The following is an 11,284-nucleotide window of genomic DNA, read 5'->3' on the forward strand; positions in this document are numbered from 1 at the left end:
GTGGGGAGTGTCTACAGTGTGGAGACGCTGGACAAAGGGACGATTCATGTCCCCTGGAAGGACTAGACAGCATGAGGTTTCATCACACTATACACAATTTAAAACTTACAAATTGCATATTTCTGGAATTTTCCATGTAGTATTTTTGGACCACGGGTCACTGAAACTGCAGAAAGCCAAATTGCAGATAAGGGGGAACTACTGTACTGAATCCACCCTAACTACTATTTAACTGTATTAACACCACACCAAGGTAATATTTTAAGACAAATTTAAAACATACATATTTAACTTTATTTATCATTGTCATTTAAACCTTGATTTTATAAAACACAAAAAGACATTTTTAAGAGTTCTTGTATCACCAGAATTTAAACAGTAGAAACATCAATAGCTTTGTAGGTGTAAGTTATATAAATTAAAATCAAATAATTGGAGATTTTTTTCAATACGGAAACTATACAAATGAAATAAATGGCAAAGGGACCTACTAGCAATGTTTTATTTATGGATTACCAATTACTTTAGCACAAACAAAGACTATGAATATTCAGACTGCTTTTACTGCTTCATATTTAAGTATCTTCCTGCCTACATTCTGAGTCAAGCTAGTTGACCAAACAGTCTGATTTAGGACAGCATTTAGCATTGTAGGAAAAGATTTTCCATCTATAGTTACCACCTTCAAAGGAACTGACATTCCAGTGCTGATGTCATCTCCTGGTTCCCTTTTGAATAGTGTGCAAAAAATTATGTCTACCCTATGCAAAGTCAAACAGGTACTGAAAAACGGGACAGTTGTGTGAAGTTCCCCATCTAAAAATTAACCAATGAAATAAGACATGGACTACAGTTGACTTGGTTTCAGGAAAGCACACTGAAGAAGCACATTACTGTTCTCTCGTCACCTTCAGTCACTGACAGGGATCTTATAGGCCACCATGCTGTTTACTTTGTGGATCGTGGTCGTGAATGAACGGAGACGGACTTGCTCAGAGTTGGTAATGAACTGTGGTCCCGACTCCTCCCATTTTTCAGGTACAACCAAATCTTTGTCTGTATAAATCAGGAGATCAAATGAACCTAAATTGGGGATAAGATCATTATAATACATTAATTTTTAAAAAGTTAAACTACCTTTCCTGTTTCTCTCCCATTTTGAACCACCAACAGTTAAAAAAGATAGTTTAGCCTGGTCTCCAATCATTAGGTTATGGCTTTCCCTCAATGGAAATTTATTTTTAGTATAGAAAAATGCTATACTCCCTTTACTTTATCTTATGAAAAATTCAAGTTTTTTTTTTCTTCTTTTTCTTTAAAGAGAAAACCATTTAAAAATATTTGCAGGAAGTGTATGATCACACATGGGATAGCATGAATGTGAGCTACAGAAAATGAACAAACTGGTTCTGTGATTGCTGTCCCCAGTGCTCAGCACAGGGTCTGGCACATAGTAGGTATTCAGGAAATACTTGGTGAGGAAGAAGTAACCAAGAAAAGCAAGATACAGTTATAGCTATCGTCTTAATTATGTGCATATAAACGTGTATTTAAGTGAAAGGAATTACATCAAAATGTTCGAGTGAATACTGTACTTTCATTCCTTTCCTTTTCAGCATTTTCAAATTTTCTAGAATGCATATAACATAACTTTTACTTCAAATGCCCGTTTCTTTATAGTACGATACTGAGAATTAAGAAAAAATTTAATAAAGGGATCATTCTTAAAGCAGTAGCTTAGTCTTTTCCCCCATAAATTTAAGTCCATGTGAAGTTGTAAAATACTTACAAGAAACTTCCAACAATGGCAGGAATGTCACTGTAGCTGTGATCTGTCTGATCACTGAACGGATTTCATCTTGGATAGCTTTCTGAGACTTTTCTCTGGGTGTACTGTCAAAGAAACCAAATCAATTCATTTTTAGTTTTAATGAGTTATTTAAAACATTGGTAAGATCATTAATTTCATTAAATGCTTCCAAAATCAAGTAACACATTAAAAAGCTTGTTTGTTTTTTCTTTAATGAGTGTAACTGTATTCTTAGGACCTATTACCTAGTAGGCAGAATATGTATCTTCATTATTTCATTTATCCGTCCAATCATCTTCCAGGGTTGGTTTTAGTATCAGATGACTAGAAATTCTGTCTGTCAAGTGGTTCAAGTTAGGAAAATTTCACCAACTCTTACAATAACAAGTGATATGTAAAACATTTAATTGGTAAATCATTTTGGCATTTTCAGTAATGCCTAAATGTCTAATTTCCTATTGCCTCAAATTATTTTTATAAGCTAAAAATTTCCTAATATAGACCAAAAGCTTTAGGAACAAACTTGACTTTATTATGAGAAATGGTTGAGTTTACAGGTAGCTTGCCTAGGTGGGTACTGGCATCAGTGTAGGATGACGGGCACCTCCCACTAGAGGCCCTGGGGACTTCAGCTTATGAAGCGTCTTGGGAAGTTTGTGGCGAGGAAGAAATTGCAGTAGACAGAGCCGCACTTTAGCTGGTACAGACTCTAGGATCATCCCGACAGTTAAAGGTCCCTGTAAACAACCCACTGAATGGTCCATCCAGAAGTAGGTCGTGTGTACTTCTGCATACAGCATCACAAACACTCAAGTCTAGACTAAGGGCAATTCTGTTAAAAGTACACCATCTATACAAGTCAATATGCTCAAGTGAGCTAAATTCTTTTCCACGGGAGACTGAAGATCCAACTAACGTATCTTAGAAAAAATTATACCTTATATGAAACTAGTTCGATATAATCAGAACTCTTTTTAGTAAAGAAAACAAGTTTTGGAAAAACATATGAAAGCGGAAATAATTTAATTCACACTTACCTGTCCTCTTTGGCGGTCTTGTCACACTCGATATCAAACTGCCATCTTTCAAGGACCTCACCACTTTCAATATTTGAGATGACTACCACCAGTTTCTGAACTGAACATTTGTATAACCAATCTGCAACACACAACAAGGCGCCATTTTTGCTCCACTGCTTTACAAAGTAACACTCTTCCCAGGACCCCGTCCTCAGCAGATTCTTACCACTGGTGTTCCAGAACGCAACCTGCACAAGAGCTTGCCCCATCCCAACCTCACTCCTTTTGCAGACCCTCAGTTTGCCGAGTAGTGAGTGTGCGCTACTTCCGTCCTAATCCCAGGTGGGAGCGTTGGAGAGGGGACCTAATCCAGACATCACACCTAATCCAAACACATGTGAAATTATCATTGTTAGCTGCTAGGAAGGGGCGAGAGATGGTGCAATGAGAGCATAAAACGGAAAAATGTGCCTCTCAGGGAGTCGTCACAGTGAAACTAGCAGTTTTAGCTCTGAGAATCAATAGCATTAAATATGCAAAAGGACAGGGAAGAGGGTAGAGGTCTTAAATACTCAAAATTGCAGTTGAGAGAGGGGGGAGGAACAAGGTGAGGCTGTTACAAGGTGAGGCTGGCGAGATGAGGGGAAAAGACTGTGTGGGAAAGATACTGTATTTCCAGGGAAGTCATCGCTGTGTTTGAAGCAGGTACAGTGAAACTATTAATATCATTCTGGCTGAGATGTGCCAAGTGGACTGAAGGGGGCTCGGGGATACTAGTTAATCAGTAATTCAAGCAAGAGGGAATGAAGGCCTGTAGGATAAGCTGGTAGAGATGGGGCAGTAGACAGGCTCAAGAGACGCCACGGTTACCACTGTTACAAGGATTACTAGATGGCCCACGAGAGTAAGAGGAACGAGTCAGGGATAGCTCCAGTTTCTGGCTTGTATCGCTGGCTGTCTGGTTGCTTCAGTCACGGAGGACAGAGAACTGAAGTGGAGAGAACCCTAAATTTAGTTTTTAGATGCCGAGTTTGAAGTATCTCTGGGCTAGCCACAGAAGGGTATTGGGGGAGCCATTCTCCGAAAGCCTGGAGATCGGGAAGACTTGGGTTAGAAGGCAGTTTGCAGTCAAGTGCACAGGTATACACGGCAAGGGGTCCTCTAGAGAGAGTTCACCGGGAAAGGGCCTGAGATTGAGCCCGGAAGTCACCTTGGAAACTGGGATAGTATGTTCAGGAATCAGCAGTGTTTTCCTTTTTTTTTTTAAACAGGTAATAATTGAGCATTATTTAAGGCTTGTGGCCACCTAGCTCCCTGTTGCAACCCCCTAACAATGTAGCCTGTTCTTAGCGTGCAGACAGCTCAGACCAAGCCGTAGGCTGGGTGCGGCCTCTTGGCCTTGCTGAGCCAGGCGGGCCGGATCCACGTTTTTATCAGTTTCGCTCTGAAAAGGGGGGGATTGAGAGGGCTTTTTTCCTTCTAAAACTGGAAATAATCCAAATCAAAACAAAGAATACAAGAATACAAAAATACAAGAGAGAAGAAATAGGGTGGAGTCCATAAGAAGGCTAGAGGGAGTGGAGTCGAAGCAGACTGGACAATTTACCTCTAGGAAGAATAATTCCTCCGTTTTAACTAAAAGAAAAGGGAGATGTTAAATAGGAATGTCTAGATACCTGAGATGAAATATCACCAGTGTGGTCTCCAAGGAGACAACCCCCAATCCCAGTAGCTTAAGCAAGTCTCGCTTCTCCATCAAATCAGGATGAAGACACAGATCCACAGTTGCCCAGAGGTTTCAGGCCAGATTCTGCGAGTGCAGCCTTATAAAGGGCTACGGGCGATTTAGCTCCGAAGTTAATTAAAAACATGATGCCTGCCACTTCATCTTAAAAACGAAGCTACTTGAAACAGATAAATATGATTTGTGAATTAAAACATTATAAAAATAAAAATAGAAAGCCACCACATAGCACTTTTTGGAACTAGTACTTTGGGAAGATAGGGAGAAACATCCTACAATCCAGAAAAATTAGAAGTGAGAATCACAAGTGGAGAGAAACATGAAAGAGAAATTGATGGGATTCTAGGAGAGAGAAAAAAAAAAAGAAATAGATGGAAAACAAGTACTGATCCAACCATAGAGCAACTACTTGAGCTAAAGAAAAAAAATGAGTATTTAGAAATGGCTTACTGACTCACAGGCAGGATTTTTCAAAAACAAAAGTGGAAATAGGTGAAAAAGAAAACTCTACCTACAGGTGCTCTATTATAGAGTAGTTCTTTTTCTCCTTTTTTATTTTTTTTGAAGTTTAGTTCCGAGGTTGAATACAATTTAATTTCCTCGATCTTAATAATGGTGGCGTTACACTCCAAGCAGGTACAGAAAATACATTAATATATAGTGTTTTGTTCACAAATAATAACACTATCATAATTATGTAAAATTCCAACTTGTTCCATTGGCCAAACTGCAAAAGGCATTTCCAAGGAAGTCGATAGAGACAGTTTTGTTAAGCCACATCAGAATCCTAACATCAAAATATTCAGCCCACTCAAAATGTGATGGGTAGGATTTCTTTCAATTTTTATTATTTGCTTCCTCCCAATTGAGAGCCACTATATTTGAGATGGTCGTGTGTTTTACACCTGCTATGTACAAAGTTGAAAAATGACCATCAAAATCCTACTTGGAAAATGGACATCCTAGGCCTACAAAACTCAAAACTGTTTCCAACAATTAAATACCTTTTAGTTGTTCCACCACATTATTTAGGTATTTCATGAGCTCAGGATCAGTAGTTACAAGCAAGGTGAGTCCATATTTCTGCACGCGGGTAAAGGTTTCAGATGGATATATGCCACGCTGATATAAAATGCTGTTGATGCCAAATGCTGAAAGCAAAAGAAATGATAACGACAAGTTATTATCATTTTGTAACACTGGAAAACAAAACATCTTTAGATGCAGCTGCGGTTTCATTAATAGCAATAAGCTATAAATGCCTAAACACTTGTGTTTGTGTGTCTTGCTGAAAGCAGAGTGGTACAAAGTACCACGGAACAGCCTCAAAATCTTGTTTCTAAGTAAGAGATGCCTGCAATTAATTGGCAATAAAAGAAAAATGCCACACATGCAGTTTACCACTGCCAAATGTCCCCTCGTGGTAATCCAAGTGCAAACTCTGATTATGTGCTTAGAGGATCTCAGAGTAGGCTCCTGCGCCCCAAGCGGCTAAGCCCCTCCCTCTGTTTTCCTCCCTCCTCTCCTCGCAAGTCCTGCCAGGTTCTGTCATTAGGTACAAGTGGCCTGGTCCAGGACAGCGCTTGCCAAAGGCCGGTCCGTCCCCACCAATCCGTCACCTCGGGGTGGGAGGGGTACAACACACGCTCGACTCCGCCCAGTCGCACTACGTCCTAAGTCGACGGGCGATGGCGGGGGGGGGGGACTTTAAAGAAGCGCTCGGAGAAGGGGTACTTCCCCGGCAGGGTCTCGAGAACACTAGGCCTCCCCCCCACCAGTAATTAGGGTCGCGTCCGAAGGAGGCGCCCGCGCCCGCCCGTTCCCGGATGTCCCCCGGCGGGCAGGAGGCCTGCACCCTGGGCCGCTCCGGCCCACCCGCTTTCCCGCCGCAGGGCCGCCCGCGGGTCTCCCGGGCGTCCGGGCGGCCCGGCCCGGCCTCCGGCCTGCGGCCTGCACGAGGGGGACTCACAGAAGAACTCGGCCACGATTTCGGCGCTCCCGCGCAGGGTGATGCCCTGCTCCCGGGACAGCTGCAGCGCCATGGCCAGGCCCACAGACGCGGCGCGCGCACACTCGCGGACGGCGCCGGCAGCAGCTCCCCGCCACGGGTTTCAAAAGTAACGACGCAGCGCGCCGTCGCCTCCGCGCAGGCGCAGCCCGCCCTTCCGCCCTCGCGGGAGCTGGCGAATCACGCAGTCGCAGTGGGGAGGCGTGGTCGGCTGTCCCGGATTGTCCGCCGCCGGTGGGGACCTGTCGGTCACCTGTGGCCGTGGTCGGCTGGATGGGACCGAGGGGAGCGGGCAGACCCCGGTGTTACTGGCCGCTGCCTAGCGACCAGGAGCACAGTTTCTGAGTTTCAAGGATATTTTCAAAGTGCCACGAGTTGTCCGCCAGCCGCGTCTCTAGTGGTCCTGGGGACCCCCCGTGGACTGTGGAAGCGTTTGCCAAATTCTTCGGGGGTTCGCAGAGCAGCCGCGTGCCGGCCGCGCAGCCACAGCCTCAGAGGCCTGCGCACGGCGGGAGCGCGGCTTTCGCTGAGAAGGGGGCCGGGGCTAACGGGGCGAACCCAGCCGCCGTAGTGTCCCGCGTCTGCGTCGGTCCGCGGCCAGCTCCCCTCCACCCCAACCCCGCAGGGAGGCGGGGGCGGGGGCGGGGGCGGGGCCGCCCGTGGAGCCCCGCCTGCGCTCCGCCCGCCCCGCCCCGCCGCGCCCCGCCCCGCCCACCGGCAGGTGACGGCCCGTCCCCCAAAGGGCCCATCGACACGGAAGAACTTCCCAGGGAATCGGGACTCCCACGTTCAGTGACTTTTCATGTTAGGCTGAGAAGTGTAATGGAGGTGGTGCACCCTTAATGTTCACAGCCATTGTGAAATAATTTTATTCTTCACGAGGCTGGAACATTTATTTGTAAAATGGCTCTGAAAAACTTTACCAGACGTACTATGTTATTTATTTAAGGAATGTCTGAGTTAATTCGTTTTCTAGTGCTACACAACAAATTACCACAAATGAGTGGTTTAAAACAACACTCATTTAGTGTCTGCGTCCTGTAGGTCAGGAGCCTGAGCGTGACATAGCTGGGTGGTCTGCTAGTCTCACTAGGGTGAAATAAAGGTGTCTGCAAGTGAGGTCTCATCTAAGGCGGGGTTCCCCAAGCCCCTCGGGTGTTGGCAGAGTGAATGTCCTCGTGGTTCTTGCCAGATGTTGGCCAGAGTCCATTCTTGTGCCTTTGCCAGGTCATCCTTCCATAGGTCTTGTCACCAGAAGTCTCTTAACTTCAGAGACGTCTCTTTTTAAAGGCTCATGGGATTAGGTCAGACCCAGTCAGGTAATCTGGCCTTGAACCTAATCCTGGAAGCAATATCCCCTCAAATTCACAGGTTCTGACCACTCAAGGATGTACTCCCTAGAGGCCCCGGATTTAGGGCGTCATCTTCCAGTTCAGTCTGGCATATATCAGATTTTGATCAGTTTGAAGAGTAAAACAGGTAAAACAGGCAATAGTATTCTTCTTACATCGTTTAGTCTTGGCGGTACGTGGTATGTGTGTGTTTAAATCACCATCTTTTCACTCCTTCCATCAGGGAATTTGGTTAGAGTCAGAATTCTGGCATCACACTTGTAGAGCACGATGGCCACCTTACCCCACATAAAGATTGTGTCTTTTTCTGGGAACTTCATATTGACACTCAGCACTGCGGGAAAGATTATACTTTGTAAATTGTCTATGTGAAGATGCAAATACTTAGTACAATTTGGAGATTCTAGAATTTAAAAGCTTACCAAAATACATAAGTTTTCCATACAGGAAATATTTATTAAATACTTTGTGTTCTATGAGGAGATATAAGAAATAAGGTTTAGGAAGGTGGTCTGTACTTTTTGAAAATTTTGTAATCTAGGTTAGCTTAAATATGCATACCTAAAAAAAATAAAAAGTGAAAGAAAATTGAAGGCTCACAAACTTGGCTTTACCTGGCTTCTGTCTACTTCAGTAGCCCCCTTTCAGGTTGTTTTCCTTTCTGCCTGGTCCTTTAGCAACTTTTCCACCTCGGGACTTTTCATAATGCTCTCTCCTCTGCCTAGAAATTTCATTTTATCTGCTCAAATTGCTAATTACATTTATATTCTTTTTTAACTTAAATGTCACTGCATTAAATAAATTTTTTTAACCCCTCAAAGCATCTCACAGCGCTATTTCAGAGCATTGATTTAATTGTTACATTGTTATAATTCTCTGAGGACTTGTGGTGTATCTTCCCTGTCTTGGTGCAGGACCCACGATGGCATTTAGTGGGTGCTCCACAAATATTTGTTGAATGAGGAGCATTTGAATATTTGTCTAGGAAAACTTCATGGAAGAGCCCAAAACGTTTTCCAGTTGGAGAGCGGATTGAATAGATGAAGTAAGGCCACTTCTAGGGAGCTTTGAACGCCCATCTGATTTGATGGAACAGGAGGTACCAGGGATTTGTAGGTTCTTAGGACTGACATAATTAAAGGGCACTTTTGCAAATGTAAATTCAGTAAAGGTTGTAGAATGAATCGCATAAAGGACAGTCTAGCGTGGTGGTCCTCAAATTTGAGAATGTGAAAGAATCCCTTGGATATTTTGGTAAATATATAGGTTCCTGGCTTCTATTCCCCGTTCTCCAAGTCTGATTCAGTCCAGGAGCACAGCCAGTAGCTACAGGTGCCTCTCGAGCACTTGAAATGTGCTGGTCTGAATCAAGGTACGCTAAAAGTATAAAATACCAGATTTCGAAGACCTACTACTATAAAAAATATAAAGTATTATATTGATATGTGTTTCAATTGATTACACACTGGAATTATATTTTCTGTGCATTGCAGTAAATCAAATATATTATTAAAATAATTTCACTTGTTTTCAGTTTTTAACCTGACCAGCAGAACATTTAAAATTACGTATGTGGTTCATGTTATATTTCTATTGGGCAGTGCTGGTCTACTTTGTGGGGTCTCGGAGAAGACATGTTTTAACTAGCATCCCGAATGATTCTGATGCAAGTCTCTGAATCACTCTTTGAAAAGCAGAAGACTGATAGATACTTAAGTGGTGCTGGCCTAGGTGGTTGAGAGCCCGGACTAGATGGATGCTAGAGAGTTTGAATAAGAAGGTATGCATCATAGCAAGACATTTGGAAACAAGAATTGAGTTGATGACTGATACGGAGGAAGAATGAAATGGTAGTACAGATAAGTCCAAGATGGCAGGCCTGCAATTCAGCAGTAGTGTTGGCCAAAGCCATGGGGGTGTTAGGAAGAGCTGCCCAAACTCTGAGCCTGTTCTGTCTCTTATTTATTGTCATAACACTTAAGATTCTAGAAGCTTCGGAGGGATTTTTTTCCCATTAACTTTTGGGTGCTTGCTTTGACGTTGACCCCATCTTATCTAAAGCATGCACACTTTACAAAATATTTTTTCAAAACTTGTGTTCAGTTACTCGAGTTTACCTTCATTTACAATGCAGTCAGTTCTTTCTAATGTGTCTTGTTTAGGGGAAGTCTATTTGGACAGGGAGAAGTATAAATTAAGATATATTTTTGAGAAAAATTCAAGCAGAGTGCATAACCAAACAAATCTATATTAATCAAAGATAATTATGAAAGCGCGTGTCGTAAACAGGACTATATTCCGTATTAGGATGCTAAAGCCAGAAATACTCATAAACATTTCTACAGGTAGAATCAAGGAGGATTTTAGACGGAAAGTAACTTAATTAATGGCTTAGTTGAACAATCTTATAGATGAGGAAACAGGTCCAGAGTGGCTATATAGTTTAAGATTCAGTATTTAGTTAGTAGATTTAGTAGCAGAATGTAAGGTTTATGACTTGTCTCTTTTGAAATTATATCTATCAGAAGGAATTCTAAACAAGGCTCTTATTTTTCAAAGATTATTTAAAAAAATCAACAGCTTTTAGACTAAGAGTTTTTACTCAGTAACCTGTAGACACAATTTACCAAGAAAATGGCAGTTACAATCCAAATAAATTTTATCTTAATCCGCAAACAGTTCCAGCTGCCAGAAGATGGCACTGTTTACATGTGAAATAATACCTTTTCATGATTCAGTCCTTGTGTATGTGCTTCAGTTGAAAGTAAAATAAAGGAAAAATGAATTTAGTGGTTTCTGAGGTATTTGAATTGTTAAGCCATAATATATTACAGAATTGGTATCGTTCTTTTAAACATTTAGTGTGTGTGCGGGTGCACAAATGCACACCCAGAAACGTACCCATATGTATATTAATATTTACATTTAATTTGCATATTAATTTGTTTTCCATAAAAAAATTAGATAGTTGAATCATTACTCTTACAGACTTAGGAGAGGTTTTCTTCAAATTGTCAGGAGTTATTTTATTCTTGAGGCCAACATCTTGAAATAGAGCAATTTATTCTAACTGATAAAACAGTGACAGATGCTTTCCTTTGTGATACGTTTAATAAGACATTCGCCTACTAAATTTTGAAGAAAAATCCTGTGCATACAGGTATTTAATTAAGTCAGTTTGGGGAATTTGCTTTTTTTTAAAAAAAGGATGCTGTCATAAATATTGAAGTTGTTTTTTTTTATAGATCATTTCTCATTTGATGTGAAATTTTCAGCTCTGATCACTTAAGGTTTATTTTGTAGATCTAATGAATGTTTATATTTTGGGGGCTTAAGAATTAAATTGCATGA

The 11,284-nt window shown here is 41.9% G+C and overlaps 1 protein-coding gene across 1 annotated transcript; it reads right to left on the reverse strand.

Moving 5' to 3' along the window:
- Positions 1–298: 298 nt before the first annotated feature.
- On the reverse strand, positions 299–7,191 carry MAD2L1 (mitotic arrest deficient 2 like 1). The gene is made up of 5 exons (XM_033135310.1): positions 6,543–7,191; positions 5,578–5,724; positions 2,848–2,968; positions 1,790–1,893; positions 299–1,083 (listed from the first exon to the last, which is right to left on the reverse strand). The coding sequence occupies exons 1-5, from the start codon at positions 6,613–6,615 to the stop codon at positions 911–913; spliced, it is 618 nt and encodes a 205-aa protein (XP_032991201.1). The 5' UTR covers positions 6,616–7,191; the 3' UTR covers positions 299–910.
- Between the last annotated feature and the right edge of the window lie 4,093 nt (positions 7,192–11,284).

Source organism: Rhinolophus ferrumequinum, chromosome 18 (assembly GCF_004115265.2).
Source record: "Rhinolophus ferrumequinum isolate MPI-CBG mRhiFer1 chromosome 18, mRhiFer1_v1.p, whole genome shotgun sequence".
NCBI classification, from domain to species: Eukaryota; Metazoa; Chordata; class Mammalia; order Chiroptera; family Rhinolophidae; genus Rhinolophus; species Rhinolophus ferrumequinum.